A 21,895-nucleotide genomic window follows, 5' to 3' on the forward strand; every position below is an offset into this window, starting at 1 on the left:
ATCTTTGGCCCTTCATGCTATCACCCACAACTTTGTGTACACCTACTTCCATTGCCAAGTTGATGAGTCTTGAAACTTTGCACTAAGCCAAAACTCTATAACATATCTAATAAATGCTCAGAGTTTCACACAAAACCCTGTTAGTCATGGGAGAAAACCCTCGGACTCTCTTTTATAAGTAAACAACAACTCTAGCCACAAAAACTATCCATATCCATCATGCCAAGAGTAACAAAACCAATCCTTCTTTCACTTTCCATGGCTTATCAATGTGTCATTGTTCCATCTTCAATCGAGTTTAGGCTCTCATGAGAAAACCTAACAATGTATGCCTCCGAATATACATAGACGCACCACATGGGAAGTGACTATGATAGAGGAATGGGAGTAGCAAGCTAGCATTGATTGAGAGAGAGAGAGAGAGAGAGAGAGTTCACATCGAAACCCGAGGACCATGCCATTATTCTTAGCACATAAACCTGTCACTAGGAAGCTCATAGAAGGCGCCACAGGACAGTCTTGTTGAAATCAGGCTTCTTTGCCTCGTAACCGAAGCCCTTTCCTCCTGCGGATCACTGCCCCATTGAGGCGCCTGTATCCGGGCATATCAAAGCTAAGGAATTTCTGGCCTCATTGTTCATCCTGTCGAAACTTGCGCATATGCATATCGGCCAGCAAGTCACCTTCCAGGTAACATCTCTATCTTCTTGTGCTTTGCCTGGCTACCTGTCAACAGAGCTTAGACCATGCAATTTGGTGTCACTAGTGCTGCTCAGCAGTCATAATTCTGTCCTATTGTCTGTTGCCTATGGAGATACAGTCTATTGCCTATGGTCACGGGAATGTAGGTTTTGTGAATCACCGTAAGGGTTCTACGATTTCGAACCAGCATGCTTAGATGAGAATATGATTACAGACAACCATCTATCAAATAGGAAAACGTCAGAGATGGTGCATGGCACTTCAGGACTGGATGGTTACTGAGTCACGCCATGTCCTTTGATTATTTCTGAGAAGAATGGGAATACTTATGAATGCTCACAAGCCATGTTTGTTATATCCGAGGGCTGCTTCAGTATAATTCAGTCTTTAAAGCTCACAATACTGAGAAAGGAGACACAACTGATGGTTTTGATCACCATGTATGTTGTCGATACACCATGACTCACTTGTTGTGCCTTCTAAATTGTGAGAAGAGTTGAACTTATCTTTAGACTTAAGTAAATTTGCATCCGTTTACCTCTTCACAGAAGAAGCAGGTCCAAGCCATTGTTTGACTCAGATTCCATCTTGTACTACTCCTCAAGTACCTCGAACATACTGTACAAGTGATCTAGTCTACATCTTGGAGTGAGATGCACAATAGTCGAAGCTAGTGAGAATCTAGAACTCCTAGCTCAAATGGGATACACCAATATGGGCACAATCTAATATCCAATGTTTGTGCTTCCATTAGAATCGGTGCAACATATGTATCAATTACATTTTGCTAGTTTCTCTCAAAGATTGCCCACACTCTCCGCAGTAGCTAGAAGAGCATATAGTGCAATTTGGAGACTATGAGGAGGAGGAGAGATGCTTTTCTCACGACTTGAGATCCTAGCACTTGCTTTCATTGTCAGCCACACATAGTTTGGCACTAGAGACCTTATAATATTCTTGCCCTTTGCTTTATACTTTTTGTTTTGGAAGCCCCTTTCCAGGCTGTTTTTATACTTTGCCTTGGGATACTTTGTCTCAAGGAGGCTTATTGATAGAATATTTATTTTCTCTAAAAAATTAGACATGTATCTATTTTTTGGAATGCACTACTTTTGAGAGATTTTCTTTCCATTCTATCGCTGGTTAAGCCTCTCACAAGCATTAGATGGAGAGCTTTGTTAGCTTTTGAGGATATTATATGCTTTACTTGGGTCATTTTATTTCCATTGATAATGAAGTATTTACTTTATGCTTTGTTGGATTTTTCACCATTGGATATGCCTAATTCATGGTTTTCTCATTTCTTGGAGTGCACTTGTAAACACCCCAAACAACATAGTATGCTTGACAATTATAATATTCACTTGTTTTCATAGATGAATATTTCAGGATAATGGAGAAATATAAATACTTAAAACGGAATATGATAATTATTTAGAAAATTATAGCCATGGAAATGCAAAAGAAAGGGAGATAAGATTGAGACTTGAAGATGCCCCCTCTCCCATCCCTCCCCAAACAATAGCCCCATTCAATAAAATGAGCAAATTCTTTACAAATTCGGAGTAGAAAGAGAGAGAAAAAATCAGCCCTTCTTCATGTTTGATTAACTTTCCAATGATGTGGCTTTCTACTTGATCTTGGAATGCAAAAAGAGCTCGAAAAGAAGGTGCTATATTGAATTTATAGATTTGTTGTCTTGTAAAACAACAGAAAGAAAAGAGGAAAATTACGAGATTTGATGATGAAGGAGTGGCGGATGATGATAGACATGGATGGGACCAACTTTTGGGCAATCTTCAGCTATTGTACATGAGTTTATAACAAGGAAAACCAATATCGAATGGCAATAATTTTAATAGGAGAAAGGAAGACTATGTGTAAAAAGGGAAAGTGGAGTAGTATAAGACAAGTGTCCAACCACATGTCATGAAGTGTGATAAGTGGTGGGACACTTGGAAGCTTATGCGACATGTCTCTCTTCTATAGCCTTTCTTTGTGAGTTGAAAATTATTAAGAATAGAAACAACCAAAGCACTATTAGTATACAAATTACTATATTTAGAATGTTAGCCCTATTTTTACAATGCATTTTTAGGTGAGTCCGAGGATCTTAAAATTTAGGAATTTTCTAAAATTTAGGGACTATCCAATGTGGGTATCATGTGAAAGCTCTTTCTAAATATATCACAAAAATATTACTAGAATCCTTATATGAAATCTCTATTCAAAGCTATGTGTGAGTGCGTAGATATAGGGCTTGACTTGTTGAGTTGCAGTCTACCTATTGGTCTCAGAAAACGTGCACAACTTGTGCTTTGATACCAATTGTGAGCGTGCAAATAAAGGAAGTGTGAAGATTTATAGTAGAAGTGTGTAGGTGAGTGAGAGTGAGAGAGAGAGTACGACCTGATTTGGGTGTACCAACAATGTGTTGGTACACAAAGAATAAAATGTATTTATACTTAGGGCACGTAAGGGTGCATTCACATATACAATATAATAATACACGTGTACAATACACGGAGGTGAATAAAGGACCTTTACATCCCAACAATATGTGTATTTTAAGCTTTCAAACTATATTACATTGTACAAATATTTCATGACTATGCCATCTTGTTGATTGTAATTGTCTATTTTGGTGGATTTAGCAGACACTTCAAGATACCAATCCTTCTGTGCGAGTTTGACCCTAATATGCTTTAGTTTTGGTCATAGGTGCCCAATTGGGTCATTTAGGTGGAAGTGTGTATTATCTTTCTTCTAACCCATGGCGTAATACAATCAAGGAGAGAAAGTGAATGCACCATTTATATTGAGAAAAAAGTAGATCGGAAATTGCATTGCTTGTGTCTCTTTATATAGGCAAATGAGTATATTCAATACATTGTATTTGGCTTAGTTTGACTTGCCAACTTGGATCCTTATCCTTTCATGTCATCATCCTCATCTCTTTACACTCTAAGAACTAGTTCATATTGCATTTCCATACAAAGAAGGCGCCACTAATACATACTCTCAAACAAATATTTCAACACCCCCCCTTGGTGCCTTTTTCGGCTACTGCAAGGTGATCAGGTGATTACATGATTAATTTTACAAAGATTGATTGTCCCCCCTCACTAGGTGCATTCTATAGCTATTGCTAGTGAGTAGTTAGGCTCTTTGACTTTGTCTTTAGTCTTTGGATTTAAAAAATGGTGTCCTGTCTTTTTGTCTTGGTTATTTTCTTTCGTGAAATTTATCTGTCTTTTAACGTACATGCTTCTTCATGATGTCTAAACTTCTTACAGAGATTGCATTTGGGTAGATACTTTAATTTGCATTCAGTGCTGATGTATGCTCTCCTTCCGCAGTGGTAGCATTCTTTAGGTTCCTTCTTTGTAAAGAACATGGTGTCTTTGCTTGTGGATACATCAACCTGCCCTTTAAGTTCCTTTTCTTTCAATAGGATTGATGATATGCAACCCTCAAGGTTAAGTGTTTCATGTGTAAGGAGAGAATCCTTGTGTACTCTTTACGTAGATTGACAAAAAGCATTGCTATTGCGTCCTTTTCAAGAATTTGGACTTGGATGCCTTCTAGTTGATTAATTAGGCTCTTTGTATTCATGATGCAAGCTATAGAAATCCATCTTTAGTTACATCTCTTGGTTTTTAGCTTTAGCACCAAAAATTTTATTAAGCTCTTCCCATGCTTCCTTCGCTACCCCTTTAATGTTGATGTGATGGATGAGGCCGGGAGCACGATGCAACCCAATTAAGGCGAGTGATTGTTCATCTTTTTCCACCCATTCTCTAGTTACTTGTGATGGTGCATTATCTCGGATCTGTTAGAGATATGGTTATCTAGTCATCCCTTGGACAGGCAGCTACGTCAGCAGTGCCATGTCAGCAGCAGCCACGTTAGATTGCCACATTAGTAGCAGTTGGACCGACCGGATTTGGCAGGCCGACTGTTATTTTTGTTGTCTATTTTTTTCTGCTATAAATAGCAAATTTCCAGCACACTTTGGCATTCTTCTGATTGCAAATTCAAGCTTAGTTGGGGGCAGACATCGGGCTGACTGCTGCAGACTTCAAGGTGTACAGCAGGGTGACATCATCAAGGTGGAGATACGAAGACATAAGAACTACGGCTGTGTACATATCTGTATTCCTTATTCAGCATTCTTCATACAGATCTGCTTTCTTCTCTCTCTCTCTCTCTCTCTCTCCCCCCCCGTGTGCTCACTCTATATCTTAGTCTTGGTCATACGCTTTTGCATTGCTGCACTCTGACATCGTATCAGAGTAGGGCAAAGATTGATTGATTGTGGGCAGACTTGAAGAGGAGTTTTCAATGTGACATAAGGCTGCGCTTTCAGCATTCAAGGGCAAATTGGAGGGCTGCGCATTGAAACAAGGTTGAGATGAGCGTGGGCGTGTGGGAAAGGAGTGAAGTTGTTGATTTTGTTGCGGATTTTTGCTGTATAGGAAGGAGGAAGGCTGCGTTTTGAGCCTTCATTTAGATTTTACCTTCTCATCGCCTCGAGCGGGTGAAGAAGGTGCAAGACGAGCAAAGAAGAGCCCTAGCAAGCTACGTTTTCATAGTTAGAGGGGGCTACTTTTGTGTTTTTGCAGGCATTTTAGGTGAAGATGTCTTTTGAGGTTGATATGCAGTTTTAGGTGATTATGGATCGGAAGGTGTGTGTCATTCTACTAGCTCTTCCATTAGATCGGAAGTTGGATGGTGAGAACTACCGCATTTGGTGTGTTATGATACTTGCCATCTTGGAGTCTTATGATTTGGTGGAGCTTATTATTGAGGCCATTGACTGTCCTATATCGAGAGACGAGTCCAAACTTTCTGCAAGCGATCCTTTCATGTACTCTAGCCATGATTGTCCATATTGAATACCTAACGGTGGCTAGGGATATATGATTGGAGCTCGCTCAGATGTACAATTGAATGATTGTTATGAAACGGGTGCCTTTGGAGGTGTAAATGAGAACGTTGAGTGCTTCCAAGTCATCTTCTATGCAGGAGCATGTGAACAAGCTACGACAGTTTTAGAATAGGTTTAAAATGTAGGTCAGGTGATCACCTTGGAAGACATGGCGATAACTCTTCTGTCACAGTTATGGCCTAGGTTTGGTGCTTTTTACTCTTCCTTGATTGCTTTAAGGTGAGAGTCGACTCTTCAGTGGGAGGAGTTGGTTCCTACGGTCTTGGATCAAGAGGAGCAATTTAAAGGACAAAATGGTTCCAAATCGGAGGCATTGGCAGGTCAGTCCTCTTAGAAGAAGGGGAAGGACAAGAATAAGAAGAAGGACAACAAACCAAAGAAGGACAAAGAGAAGGACTCTACTTGTTACATTTGTGGCAAGACAAGTCATTAGATTAAGGATTGCCCCAACAAGGATAAGAAGGACACCAAGAAGGAGAAGGCTTCAAAGGATTTTGGAGGTGTGGTCACTCCCAGGCATGCCCCGAAGGCTTTTGATGCTGTGTTGAAGGCCCTACATCCACGTGAATGGATTGTTGACAGTGGTGTCTCTCAGCACGTGACCCCTGCTTTTATAGGTGTTGCCCATTTGTGGCCTTCGCATGGGTGAATTCTCATAGGAGATAGCTCTTCTGTTTCCATATAGGGTAGGGGTAATATGTACTTGATTTTAGATGGACGAGGTGGTACTCATACTTTCGAGGTGCTTTACATGCTAGGTTTGGGTTACCATTTGCTTTCTGTGCACAAGATTTGTGCTCTTGGCCTGTTGGTTGAGTTTGTTATAAATTCTTTTTGTATTCTTTCAGTGTGGCTCGAGAAAGGTTCTTTCTACAGGTTACGAGGAGAATGGGGTCTACAAGTCGAAGTTTCCTTCTGCCTTGACTTCTTTTTTTCTTACCTCATGGACACTGTTCGAGCTATGGCATGCTCGGTTTGGCCACCTGAATTATGACTATCTTCAGAAGGCATCTAAGGGACAACTTGTTCGAGGGTTGTTGGACATAGTGGTGAGCCAACAACCTTGTATATCCTGCATTCATGGAAAACAACATCGTGATGCTATTCTCAGGAAGGCTTCGCGGCAGTCTTTAGCGCCCTTGTAGCTTGTTTCTATAGATCTTTGTGGACCTATGCAGACCGAGTTCCTTAAGGGGAGCTTGTATTTCATGCTTATTGTTGATGGTTTTAGCAAGATGACATGGGCATACTTTTTGGCGCTGAAGTCGGAGGCCTTCTTCAACTTCAAGGATTGGTTGCTCTTCGAGGAGAACTGATCAGGTTGAAAGTTGAAGACCTTGTGGTCGCACAAGGGAGGAGAGTTTGTCTCTAATGAGCTTGCTAGATTTTGTGCGGATTGTAGTATTCACTAGGAGTAAGCCAATACAAATACACCTCAGGAGAACGACATATTGGAGTGGAAGAACAGGAGTGTGATTGAGATGGCTCACACCATGATGGAGCATCGTCAAACACCTTAGTGTCTTTGGGCTGAGGCTGTGGCTCCTGCTGTCCACATCCTCAATTGGTCACCTACTTCAGCCGTGGTTGGTATGACCTTTTATGAGGCTTATTTTTGAGCCAAGCCTGATGTTTCTTATTTCAGAATCTTTGGATGTGATGCTTATGTTCATATACTGAAGACTCAGAGGGACTAGTTTGAAATGGCTTCGAAAAGTTAGGTGTTTGTGGGCTATAGCTTGCAATCCCAGGGCTACTGCTTGTATGATCCCGTTAAGCGAGATATCTACACAAGTTGTGGTGTGCGATTTGTGGAGTTTTCATCTTTAGAGGGGGATAAGGAGCACCCTATACTTGGAGATCCAAGAGATAGTCGGGCACTAGAGACTATTCCTTTGGAACCCTCTCGGGGATGCTTTCTCTTTAGATGAGGATTCTTTTTTACCACCGGCCGCCCCATCTGAGCCACTATCGGTGGATGTTTCAGAGACTTTGGCGGATGGAGAGCGACGAAGAGCAATTTGGCCACCTCCTCGTTGGGCACATGATACACTTTGTGAGGCAAGGGTTGAGGGTGTTCCTGAGGTGCTGTAGCCACAGGATGGCCCGCGGCATTCTTGGAGGAACCAAGCACATACCACCAAGCTTGTTTGTTCTAACTATTGCCTGATGACTCGTCTTATGTAGGATAGGGAGCCCACCTCTGTGAAGGAGGCTTTGCAATCACTGCATCGGTAGAAGGCTATGGAGCAGGAGTTGGATGCTAGGACCTTGTGTCTCATCCCGCTCATAGGAAGGTGATTGGTGTCAAATGGGTCTTCAAGTCCAAATATCACAGTGATTGTTCTTTGGTAATTCTACTTCCATTGATGTTTATAATAATTATGAGTGCATAAACTATATGAGTAATGGATTATTCAATTTGAGATTTAGATATTGGTTGGCATTCAAATTGAAAGTCCCACAAGGTTTGATTTCATTGTGGATAAGATTTAAATATTATTGATGTGAACATTCAAATAGATATTCTTTCAAGGCTTGAACTCATCGAGAATAAGATTTGAGATTTACTAGATGATTGTTGTTTTAGTGTGAGATCTGTAAAACTTTGAAATAAATGGTATTTGATGAAATATATATTTAAAAAAAAGTGACGTGTGAAATGCAAGGTGTAGGAGTGTGGCTAGGGGTGGATTTCCATGAGAGCCATTCTTGCCCTAGAGCCGTTCTTGCCTTAGCCAACCATAGGAGATGGCTACCATTAGAGCCGTTCTTGCCTTAGCCAACCATAGGAGATGGCTAGTTTATCAGCTTGATGTGAAGTCTGCCTTTCTCAATGGTGATTTGAAGGAGGAAATCTATGTTGAGCAGCCTCTTGGCTTTTCCTTATCCGACGGACAAGTATATAGGTTAAAGAGATGGACGGAAGCAAGGCTCTATCAACTCCTATGGATATGAACTGGAAGGCCACTGCCCATGTTGGTTCTCCTTTGGTGGATGCTACCTGCTATAGACAACTTATTGGGTTCCTGATTTGGCTTCTCAACACTCGTCTTGATTTGTGTTTTGCTGTTGGTTTGTTGGCCAGGTTCATGATTGAACCTAAAGAGGTACATTGGCAGGCTGCTTTGAGGATTTTGCAGTTCCTGAGGGGGACCCCCGATCTAGGGCTCTTGTATCTAGCAGGTACAGATGGTTCAGATCTTGTGCGTACAAGTTGGAGTGATTCGGATTGGGCTGGTGATGTGAACCATTGGTGGTCCTGACAGGTTATTGCTTTACCTTGGATGTAGGTGCTGTTTCAAGCGACACCTTCTATCACATGTGAGATTCCCCAGGTTTTACTTCGTTAGCATTCCAGATCCCTTAGTCTACTGCCATGTCTAGGATCTTAGAGGGTGTTAGAGATATGATTATTTGGTCATCCCCTTGCAGCCACGTTCCTAGCGCCATGTCAGCAGCCATGTCAGATCACCATGTGAGCAGCAGTCGGATAGGCAGTCGGCCAGTTCTGGTGCAGTTGGCCAGATTTGACAGGTCAACTGCTATTTTTGCTGCCTATTTTTTTCTTCTATAAACAGCAGATTTCCAGCACACTTTGGCATTCTTCTAATTGCAGATTCAGGCTCACTTTGGGACAGAGATTGTGCTGGCTGCTGCAGACTTCGAGGGGTACAGCAGGGTGACATCATCAAGGTGGAGATACGTAGACATACGTGTGAAGATATAATAGGGTTTGCACTGAGGAAACACAACATGTACAACTAAGACTGAAAGACAAAGACTTAGATAAAGACAAGCAAAACTCAAACCCTAAATGCAAAACAAAAAATGCAAAAACTCAAAACTCAAACATAGAGACAAATATAGAGAGAAGAAACTTTGAAGTGAATGAATGCTGTAAATGAATGTAAGAGTGTACAGCAGTGTTGGAGAGTGACATCCATCAGAGTTGGTCCAAGTGCTGTGACCACCAATCGGAGTGCGAGAAACACCAAATGCTGATCAGCCGTGTGTTAGGGAACTAAGGCGACAAGAGGAGAGTGTTTGTTGATGTAGATGGCTTGCTAGACAGCAAAAATGTAGGTATTGCAGTAGTCGCCCAATGGGAGAGTAGTAGTTGCAACCAACCTTCCTCCTCGGATAGGGTGGTAAATAACTTGACTAAGCACTATTTACAGCAATTAACAAATTCACAAAACTGAAATGCACACTTTACCATATAATCTTGGACATTGGACACCTTGTTGGTCCCAAAACTGGCGCCCCGTTCGGTATTTATTTAACTTAATTGAAGAAGAAGTTGATGTACAATGGGATTCTCCCAATCCCTTTTGGTATTCTAACTCCCCTTGCTGTCCAAAATGACTAGCAAGTCTTTAATCTAATTTGCCCATTGATTCGGCCCAAATTCATTGATTTGCTGGTCTCTCCACTTGAATTTGACTAAAAACAACTTTAGCACTGTTGAATCCAAGTGTTGGAGCTTCCAATTTTTGGCACGTTTCCTGAGGCTGTTGGTAAACCCTAATTTCTGTTGTAGATTAGGGTTTACAGCAAGGAAATTTGAAATTTCTCAGCCTTTGGTGATCTCAATGCTGTAATCTTCGGAGCAAGGCTGTAGAACGGTTGGGAGATGAGAGAGAATGCTGAGGAGAGAGAAAATTTAGACTTTCTTTGCTAAGAATTGAAGAAAATCAGTTATCTACTACTGCTGCCCTGTCTCAACAGCTTGTAGATGCAAAGAACTGAAGAGAATTAGTCATTTACTACTGTTGCCTTGTCTCAACAGCCTGTAGATGCTGCCACCTGCTGTTGAATGGTCTTCTCTTGCCCCTGGTTGCCTTAGAAGGTCCTCCGATGGCTGCAAATCAGACCAACAACATCTCTTATCTCTCTCTTGGAGGCTGAATACATTAAAAATGCCTCTCTCCAACCTCTGAAGACGTACTATTGCTCAACCATTCCATATGCCCAACACATGCTGAAAATTACCAGCCAATCATAGCATAAATAAGACTCATAAAGAATCTTAAAAAAAAAAACATTGCCAGATTATCATGTGACATGTCTATTTCTCATGACCTTAACTCATTTGGCAAAATCAAACCATAGCATAGCATAACCAAGCATAAACCATGGCTAAAACATCAATGGTATCATAACGTATATTGTTGTTTATGGAACCAAATATAAACCATTGAAAACTGAGCATAATCTGATCATAAACTGATCACTTGCTGATCTGGGAACTGATCACAAACTGCTGCAAATGTGACCCCAAATTGATCACAAACTCATTGCAAAAATTAAGGAGCAATCAATGCAAAAGCTGGTGCATAATTGATCCCAAAAGTGACCATAAAGGGTTCTCAAGCTGATAAAAATTTGAGCTGAAATTGATCAGAATTTTTGTCTTGCTTGCTCTGTATTTGTGTTTGTGACATAAATTACGCAAATGAACCCTATTCTCCAAAAGGCTTAATTAAGGAAGCCGATTTTAAATGTCGCCATAAATGTGATAGGACCTAATTAGAAAACTAAAGCTATTAAGGGAAGCGGGTGGGCAAAACCCCCGACGGGTCCGTCCTACGGCAGGGTGGTCCTAGAGAACTGGGAGGCTTCTCATAAGGTTTTACCGATGTTCGAACTTTAGGTATTGTTAAGTTAAAACCCGATTCATGCCGTTTTAGGGGACTGGAATGAGACTATGCCCTACGGGTAGAGAGGTTGAGCGACGCATCCCTGTCGTTTCCCATTCTCTTTGAACCAAGTGCGGTATGGATCTGCTTTGGATCGGTTATCTCTGCGTAAATTAGAATGTCCAGGACCCGATGCTAGAATGTCGTCAAGAGACCTTGACCACTAGGATAGTCTGCCAAGTCATCCTCTTAACATATCCTTTGGCACATCACCATGAAAAGGCCTTAACAAATTGACATGAAAGGCATTGTGTATCCGCCAATGTCGAGGTAATTTCAGCTGATATGCCACATCGTTGATCTTCTCCAATACCTAGAAGGGCCCATAGTATCTCATACTCAACTTTGGATACAATCTTTCTCTTCCTTTCATATTTTTCAACCTTGCCTTTTGAAAATGCAGCAATATATAATCGCCCTCTGCAAACTGCAAAGCACGTCTGTGGCGATTAGCTGTCCTCTTTTACTTTTCTTGCGATCTTTGAAGTGCATATTTTATCTTTGCATAGGCTACATCCAAGTTTTCCACATAACGATGAGCCTCAAAGATCTTATCCTTGGTTTGTAGAATATGTGGTACCTTCTTTCCACCCTCAACCACCTCGAATGGAGCTTTGCTCGTAGAACTATGCACTGTGTTGTTGTAAGCAAACTCAACCAAGGGCAAATATTGCTCCCACTGTAGCACCTCAAAAGATCTAACACTGTGAAATTTGCTTCCTCAGACTGACCATTTATCTGCGGATGGAAGGATGATGAGAATTTTAGCGTTGTACCCATATTCTCAAACAACCCCTTCCAAAATAAATTGGTCATTCGAGAGTCTTGATCACTAATGATCGACTCTGGCATACCATGATACTTAAAGATGTGCTACAAAAACAATCGTGCCATATGATCAATCTTTATTTTCTTCCTCACTGGAATGAAATGGGCTTGTTTGCTAAACCTGCAAATGATAGTCCATATCCTATCATTCCCTGTAGGTGTCTTAGGAAGCTAAAAAATAAAGTCCATTGTAATGGTCTACCAAGGCCTATCTAGAATAGGCAAGGGCTGCAACAAACCTGGCATCTTTTGCCTATCATGCATTACCTTCTGGCATGCGATGCATGTCTTAACAAACTGTTCTACATCATGCCTCAAAGGTAGCCGATAAAAGAAATGCTGCACTGCCTTGACTATGGCATCAATATCTCTGTGTCTTGCATACGGAGGAGCATGACTTTTAGTGATAACTTTAGGCCTTAGCTGCTTTGTGACACAGTCGTCCATGCATCATCAGAAATCCATCTGCTAGCACAAAGCATTCATGCCTTTGGCCATTGCAAAGTTGACCATAAACATTAGCAAAGTCCGAATCAGTAACCTATTGCACTTTCATAGCCTCCAACTCAGTGTGATAAACCATGCTGACGGCTGAAATTTGTGGCTTACATGACAGTGCATCAGCCACAACATTCTTTTATCCTTCAATATGTACAATCTGAAAATGAAACTTAGAGAGAAAAGTTGCCTATCTCATATGCTTCTCTGAGAACTTTGTTTGCGTCAGAAAGTACCTCAAAGTTTGATGGTCTGTCTGTAATGTAAATCAGTGCCCAACAAATAATGTTTCCACATAGATAGTGCATGAATTACAGCCAAGAGCTCCTTCTCATAGACTTGCAAATTCTTTTCTGCACCGTGGAGAATTTGGATCTCATAAGCCACAACTCAACCGTCCCGCATAAGAACAACCCCAATGCTGTTACCACATGCATCACATTGAACTATAAATGGCTTGCTTAGATCGGGCGGGCGATACAAGCACAGGATTTGAAGTCATCTTTTCCTTCAACTTTTCAAATGCTGAAATTTCCATTGTTGTCCATGTAAATGGGACATCCTTCTTCTGCAAGGCATGCAATGGAGATGCAATTTCAGCAAACCCGTATACATACTTCCTGTAGTAAGAACATAAACCAAATAAGCTGCGGATCTCATGCACATTCCTTAGCATCTAACTTATTTCAAGCTGTCATGATGGCCACCTCAAAGGAACTTGTCAACCAATTTGATGCAAACATTTGCTTGAATTGTACCCACGTTGACAATGCTCTACCTTGCTTTAAAAGAGTGGACCACCGTTATAATGCATTCCCTCTCAAGAAAGTGGTTGCCTTTCGAATCTTGGAGAACTTCGTGAAGTTCCGCCTTGAATAGGCTGCATCAAACTATTGAATGAAAGTTAAAGCTTTGAGTCTATCTTGTACACCACTGAAGGACTCAAACTTCATTGCTTTTCCACCCTCATCATAGTCTTTTGCTACCCCTTTGGGTGCCAAGTTGTCATACACTGGCTCATAGAAACAGGGAACGGCCGTTCCGGCCTGTAGGAACGGCTTAACGCGTTCCAAACCCTCCAAGGAGGTGAAACGGCCAGGGAACGTTCCCTGCCGTTCCCCTTGCTGTTCCCTACCGTTCCCTGCCGTTCCCCCTGCCATTCCCTGTTTGGAACGGCCGTTCCAAGCCTGTTTACTGAAAATTGACGTTTTTTCTTGTTTTTTTTTTAAAAACATGGGTCATAGTCCTTCTACCACATATTCACCCATCTCCATTGTTTAATGTGCACACACTAATCTCTCTCTCTCTCTCTCGGGTTGAAGATTCAAAGTGTCAAGACAACCCACAATCTAATTAGGAGTCCATGCAAAGTTCAAATTTGATGCATTATCAACTCTTGCAAATTAGAATCAAATTTCAGCCGATCCTCAATTCCAAGGTATTCATCCATTTATATTGTCTAATTTCAAGGGAAATTGGGATAATTGGGGCAATTCAAGGCAATTTGGAGCTATGGGGGTAATCGAGTCAATGTTGGGACATTTGGGTCAATTTCATGGATTGATGGGTATTGGGGCAATTAGAGGGACATTCTTTGGGGCAGTTTGGGTCATGCAGGGCATATTTGGGGCACTTAAGACATGTGCCGTTCCCCCCGTTCCCGTTCCCCGACCTTGGACATTCCCCCCGTTCCAGGGGGTCCTGTTCCCGTTCCCATTCCCCGTTCCAGGTAACTATGCACTGGCTGCTGTAAAAAGGGTGCATTTGGCGAATTTACATAAAAACCGATGCCAAACGGAGCATTTGCATGACTAACATTCATTCCTTGAGCCCCATAAGCATTTGAGGGTGTAGATGCAATACCAAACATGCTACTTTGTGCCCCAGGCATCAAGCCAATGCTGCCATATATAGGGTTTTGCATATTTCCAGCCCTACCTGAATACATTGGGCCTTGCACACCATGCATTGGTTGCTGCATACCACAGGGATTTGTGCCCTACATGCGCGTACGCGATTCTTGTCCAACCATAGCATGAAAAATCGTGCTTCCACCAAAATATCATGGCTGCCCCATCATAGCATGCATGCCTGGCTGTCCAAAATGCATTGGATTGTCGCTTCCATGATGGCCTTGCATTTGCATTCCTTACCCCATAGGTACCAACTTTGGAGCATTCAAAAATTAGGTGAATTGAGGATCCTTTGGCAATTCAGCAAAGAGATTTGATTCTGTCCTCATCTGATTCTTGAATTGGTCATCAAATTATTCTTCACTTTGCTGGTCATCAGCCTCCTTATGCCCTGAAGGCCGTGCATCTTGCCCAACAACAACATTTTCAGCTTGCTGTTCATGGTTTGAGCCTTGTCCAAGGTCAGACATTGCATTTCCTTCATTCCCATGTGAATGTTCATACTGAGAGGCTATTGTGGTAAGAATTGCTCTTAGCCACTTAAACGGCCCCAAAAGATGCTTATTTTAGGCTTATTTTAGCCAAAACCCTAAAATGGGGAGCGGATCGAGAGAGTTAAGTGGGAGAGGATCTAGAACCCTAATTTTCTATAAATTGGCAGCGAGCCCTCCACTCTCCTCCCAATCTCGTTTTTGCAGGTTTCAGGTGTTATCAGCTTACTGTCCACACCCCGTTCGTGGAGGACATCTCAGCCCTTGCTGTCCATCACTGTTCCCTACAGTCTGGTGCCTGTTTTCAGCCCTCCACACGCTGATTACTGCTGTTTCTGCTTGGCGACTGACTGCTGATCATTTGCACTGCTGTCGTACAGCCTACCACGTCAGCAAACTACTGCGTTTGCAGGCCCTAGTTGCCGCCCTGACAGTTTTCTCTCTCCTGCTGTAGTCGCTACAGTTTTTCTCTCTCCTGTAGGCTGTTCTGCCTACGTTTTTAGTCTCTCTCTCACCTGTTGCTTGCGTTTTTAGTCTCTCTCACCTGTCGTCTGCGTTTTTAGTCATTCTCTCTCCGTAGGCTGTCTTGCCTGCGTTTTTAGTCTTTCTCTCACCTGTTGCCTGCGTTTTTAGTCTTCCTCTCTCCTCATTGCTGTCCGCATTAGATCTAGCTTCTCACTGCTGTGTTTGCTGGTGTTCGACATTCGGGGGTTGCCTTGCTGCGATTCGGGATCCATTCGGAGTACGACACACTCTCCAGCTCATTACCCCTGCCCTGATCCTTGAGGTACAGGAGTTCGAGGTTGAGTATTCATTCACTGCATAGTGTGTTTGTTGCATGAGCATTGTATTATTAGTTGTCATACTCACTGCGTTCATTGTCTCTGAGTTATCCTAACCCTAACCCTAACTGTGTTCTTTTATCAGTCTGTGATTTGTTGTACGGTTTCTATTTATGCTTTTGTGTTAGGGTATTTTCTTTATAGAGGCATCATCTGCTTGAGTCCATCTTACTGTATGAAGACGTATTGCTGTAATTTTTCAGCTGAGAGTAAAAATCAGTACTAGTACAAAGCTTTGGCTTGCAATTAGGTGCCTTAGGCCCACCAGATCAAGGGATTGAGTGGTGTCTTGGCAACGGAACCATGTAACCAACCTTCCTCCTCGGATAGGGCAGTAAATAACTTGACTAAGCGCTATTTACAGCAATTAACAAATTCACAAAACTGAAATGCACACTTTACCATATAATCTTGGACATTAGACACCCTGTTGGCCCCAAAACTGGCGCCCTGTTCGGTATTTATTTTACCTAATTGAAGATGAAGTTGATGTACAATGGGATTTTCCCAATCCCTTTTGGTATTCTAATTCCCCTTATTGTCCAAAATAACAAGCAAGTCTTCAATCTAATTTGCCCCTTGATTCGGGCAGTCAATTGGCCTTCATTCGCTTTGATGGTGATGGAAATTTGCTGATCCCTCCACTTGAATTTGACTAAAAACAACTTTAGCCCTGTTGAATCTAAGTCTTAGAGCTTTCAATTTCTGGCATGCTTCTCGAGGTTGTTGCTAAACCCTAATTTCTGCTTTTTGCAGATTAGGGTTTACAAGAGGGAATCTGAAATTTCTCAGCCTTTGGTGATCTCAATGCTGTAATTTTCAGAGCAAGGCTGTAGAACGGTTGGAAGATGAGAGTAAATGCTGAGGAGAGAGAAATTCAGACTTTCTTCGCGAAGAACTTAAGAAAATCAGTCATTTACTGTTGTTGCCCTGTCTCAACAGCTTGTAGATACAAAGAACTAAAGAAAATCAATGATTTATTGCTGCTGCCCTGTCTTAACAGCTTGTAGATGCTTCCTCTTGCTTTTGATTGGTATTCTCCTGCCCCTGATTGCCTCAGAAGGTCCTTCGATGATTACAAATCAGACCAACAGTATCTCCTACCTCTCTCTTGCAAGTTAAATACATTAAAAATACCTCTCTCCAGCCTCCAAAGACGTTTTTCAGTCTTGCATGGGCATTTTTGACAAGTGGCAGCCTTTCCAAATGGTTTTTTCAGCATTATCCATAATTAAATATTAATTTTCAGTCTTTAAATACTGAAAATTAATCTAGTAATTATTTTGGTGCCCTGAAAAATAATTTGACTGGCCAATAATTAAATTGGTTGGCAATCTCCATTCCCGAGTATCTTTGTGCTATCTTTGATCATTAGATTGATGTTAGGTACCATTGAATCTCACTTCCCTAGTGCCACCAATTGACACTTATGGCCAAATGAATGACCTAGGTCAACAATTGGTACCATATACCACCAAGTACTTGTGCGGCGTAACTTATAACAACTTTTGCCTTTGACATCTCATGATTTCCACGGGTCCCAGGCTCGTAAATTTACTCTAACCTTAGTTACACCTCACATGTGCAACATTTACTTAACCATGTGATTAAAATTTTTTCCACTTGTTAAGTGAGGTTTCAAAAATACATGTCCTCATGACAGTAGTAGTGTGTTGCCTGACACTAGATGTTGAAAACGCAGGTTGATCAGGTTCTATGATGAGATAGCAAATGGAGACCTCCAAACAGCAAGGGGATGGTTGAAATCAGGCCGCTTAGGGTTGGATAGTGATGGGTTGTAGTCGGTGATGGTTGGATAGCAGATAGTAGGTGGCTAATGGTTGAAATTTGTATGGTAGAGTGAGAAACTTACACAAAAGGATGAGGTTGAATGGTGGGCAGCCTGTCTATTTATAAATGTTGAAGGGTGCCCCAAAAATTTGGGTTTTAGGGGACCACTAAAATTGTCTCGAACTGTGTACTAAATTTGCGTTTTTCATTAATTAAGCGTGTTTTGGAGCTGTTTTAAAATGCTAATCAACTAACTTCTATCCTTGCTTTTCTAGTAGGAATGCTTTATCATCTTCATTCACATGGATCTCGGCACCACATGAAGACCGACATCCTCAGACTCCTCTTCCTTTGTCGACATTGATATCCAGGTTGAGAGGCGGTTTCTACCCTTCTTGGTATTCTACAGGTTTTGGCACTTGTCTTCAATATTGGTCTTTCTTCCCTTTGTTGTACCTTTCTCGATGCATTGCATGATTTCATCATCTTTGTACTAGTGCACTTGAGCAAGTGAACAATTTTTCCACAAGGGACACTCCAAGTGGCACTTGCTGCATGAGCATTCTTTAGCAGGTAGTATACTATGTATCCTATTGTGTAGAGTACCACTGGAGGCGGATCCTAAACTGTTTCCACCGGTGGATTACACCACCATTCTTTCGGTACCAACGACGAGGTCTCAAAGTCCTTGAGATTCAAGCACTTGTTGCATGAAGTTCGACCAAGTGGTGAAATTCGACCTGTTAAAATGTGTCTTATCCGTGCATGATAGTGCTAGGAGATAGAGGTGTGTAAAGGGGGTAGGGTGGATAGGGGAGATAGGGTAGGGAAGCGGAGTACACTTGGGAAGAAATCCTAGAGTGCACACCGTGCATATGAGAAGTATGCATAGCAGATCCCAATGTGGATAAGGGCAGATTGGGTGTGGGCATGGTAGCCGCCTGTGGAGCCCAGGATGGAAAGATAGGGACATGGGGAGCAAAGGATGAAAATCCTTGCGTAGGAGTGACCCAATGGATGTGTGACGATAGTCCATAAGCAATGGATGGAAATCCCTGCGTTTGCAAGGTTGTGTGGGGAGTTTGTGAGTGTCCCTTGGTAGTGAGGGGGATTCCCTTCAAAGTTGTCCTAGAGTGGAAGGATGTGGTAAAGTGGGTGTATGCGAGAGACACAGTATTAAAGGGTGGCATTCCCCCTAATGATGCACCAAGAGGTGGAGTGAATGGAGGGTAGGTAGATAGTGGGATGGAGAATGAGAAGGTGTTAGGAGCGGAGATGAAAGATCCAACCCCTAGTGTGCTTTGAGTGGAAGTGGAATGTAATCCGAGATGTTGGAATGATGTGAGTAGATCCGAATGTGGAGAAGATAGTGTGGGGATGGGGGGGAGTTGAGAAGTGTGGTTTACTTGCTCAAATGAAACAGATGATAGAGACATACTTGATGAAGGGTATCTACTTCGAGAGTCTTCTCTATTAAAGTTAACATACTAAAAATCATTTGGATCCTGCATAACCAAAGAAGAAACAAGAGAAGATTTTGGTTCATACGACTCAAAAGGGTTATACGAACCTAACATAAGGCCTTGTTGAGATAAAGGAGATTGATTGCCAGACGTGCTGAATGTTGTGGTCTCTCTAAGATTAGAGAGATGGCTGGTCTCACCAATCGGTCCAAATGGAGTAATAGCACTCATTGGAGGAGTGTAAATCAAACTATACGTGATGTGCAAGTACTCCTCAAACTCTTCATCTATAAGATGATGAAAAGGAGGAGAAGAAGATGGTAAGGGTGAAGGTGTGTCTACCTTCTTCTCAAGACCAAAATGCCTTCTTAGAGCCTTCAGTGATGGAGAAGCTTGATAGGGCGTCATAGGATCTGAAGAAGAAGGTGCATGAGACATTATGAGTCGAAATCGAGCCACGTGTGAGTCTCGCACAAAGACTAGCCTTCATAATCATTGCAGGATACTCTTTAGAAGAGCACTAGCTTTGATACCATATGTGAAGATATGCTAGGGTTTGCACTAAGGAAACGCAACATGTATGACTAAGGCTAAAGCACAAAAAGACTCAGACAGAGACAAGCAAAACTCAAACCCTAAATGCAAAATGCAAAACACAGAAACTTAAAACTCAAATACAGAGAGAAGAAACTCTGAAATGAATAAATGTTTTAAATGAATATAAGAGTATATAGAATGCCCGAGGGCAGAGCAATGCAGTGTCGGAGAGTGATGTCCATTAGAGATGGATCCCAAGTACTGTGATCACTAGTTGGAGTATTGGAGTGCGGGAAACACCAAATGCTGATCACTAGAGTGTTAGGGAACTGAGGGGACAATAGGAGAGGTGTTTGCTGATGTAGATGGTGTGTTGGACAACAAAAACATAAGTATTGCAGCAGTTGCTGGGTGGGAGAGATGGTAGCAGAAAACGTAGGATGATCAGGTGCTATAATGATGCAGCAGATGGAGACCTTCAAACAGCAAGGCGATGGCTGAAAACAGACTGCCTAGGGCTGGATACTCATGAGTTGTAGTCGATGATGATTGGATAGTAGATGGTAGGTGGTTGATAGTTGAAATCTGCATGGTAAAGTAAGAAACCTGCACAAAAGGATAAGGCTGAATGGTGGGCAGCCTATCTATTTATAGATATTGAAGGGTACCCAAAAAAATTAGGGTTTTGGGATACCACTGAAGCTCTCTTGAATTGTGCACCAAATTTGCGTTTTTCATAAATTAAGTGTATCTTTAGGCTGTTTAAAAATGCTAATCAGCTGTAAAGTGTGTTTTAGCTCAACAATACGAATTGTGCTCGTGTACATATCTGCATTCCTTATTCAACATTCTTCATATAGATCTGCATTCATCTCTCTCTCTCTCTCTCTCTCTCTCTCTCTTTCTCTCTCCATGTTCACGTCATCTCTTAGTCTTGGTCATATGCTTTTGCACCACTGCACTCTGATAGGACTGTTCATTAATTTTTATGCATAAGCAAGAATTGCATTTGAGTTGCTCAGGTATGGTATTTTTCCCTGCCCTTGAAATTTTTCGATGCCATAAGGAATATTGGAGTTTGAGGCCATGGTTTTTATGGAGAGGTCTTACCAAGCTTATGATGACTCTTGGGTCTAACTCCTTACAAGAAAAAAAAAGAGTACTTTTAGAAATTACAAAGGATTTTGATCAATGATGCAAAAACATCATACATACAACCCTTTTATGGTTTTACAACATCTAGTTTAGGCTTTCTTCTAAGTTTGAACAACTTTGATATTCAAAATTGGTTCAAAATAGCACGTAGTGTGAATGTGGCTTAAACATGAACTAGTTCAGGCAACAAAGGTGTGAAAAAGTCATTGTAGGAACTAGTTTGAAGAGGATAATGTGAATTGGGCTCAAAGTAAATTGGTTTGGAGGCAATAAGTGCGAAAGGGGTATTCTTCAAACCTTAATGTTTTAAGGTTTAAAAAAGAGATAAGATAAGAAGATTCATGGCGACAGGGTCGGCCGTTTTTTGCAAGATGTGAAGATGTTGATGAGGTTGCTTGCTGATGATGTCGATTATTCCACAGTTAGAAGCAGCAAAACTTGGCCTCTCTCTTGGGACTTCCAATAGGTGGACACCCTCACCAAGCTCCTTCATGTCCATGAGAATAAGATCAATGACACTCTTTAGAGTGATCTTGCCAAATCCCCCTTCAAAGTGTTCTGTACTTAAGAACTAGCCTTGCTTATGATTGATGGGAGCAGCTGTCAGATGGAGGGAACAGATGGACAATGATGAACCGAGATTTGTCACAAGATGATGCAGCTGATGTCGTTGATGGACTTGAGCTTCAGATGATGATGCTGATATTGCTGATGAATGGAGTGGTTTGGATTAGCTGCTGTAGGACATGCAACTTTTGTGTCCTATTGTGGCACTGGTAGTCGTAAACAAGGTTACACAATGCGTAATTGTGTGATTATTGCGTAATAGAGTAGCCCCAAGAGTGATTATTGATGGTAGTCTTTCATGTTTAGAGGAGACTTGAAGATGAAGAGGAGAAATGTAGTGGATGAGGGACCATTGAGTGGCTCTGATACTACATGATACAATCAAGGCGGAAAAGTGAGTGATCCATTCATATTGAGAAAAAAGCTAGATCGGAAATTGCATTCCTTATGCCTCT

At 41.7% G+C, this 21,895-nt stretch overlaps 1 protein-coding gene across 1 annotated transcript in view; it reads left to right on the top strand.

The window, feature by feature from the left end:
* Nucleotides 1–526: 526 nt before the first annotated feature.
* The window catches only part of LOC148040092 (uncharacterized), a gene marked incomplete at its 5' end in the record, with an annotated part of 42,046 nt that continues 20,677 nt past the window's right edge, over nucleotides 527–21,895 (top strand). The window contains one exon of the mRNA XM_087663015.1: nucleotides 527–690. Within this exon, the coding sequence (XP_087519141.1) occupies nucleotides 527–690 (164 nt within the window). The remainder of the gene's footprint in view (nucleotides 691–21,895) is intronic.

This window comes from Lygodium microphyllum, chromosome 2, assembly GCF_053477565.2.
Source record: "Lygodium microphyllum isolate KBCC chromosome 2, Lygodium_microphyllum_v1.1.10, whole genome shotgun sequence".
Classification (NCBI taxonomy): Eukaryota; Viridiplantae; Streptophyta; class Polypodiopsida; order Schizaeales; family Lygodiaceae; genus Lygodium; species Lygodium microphyllum.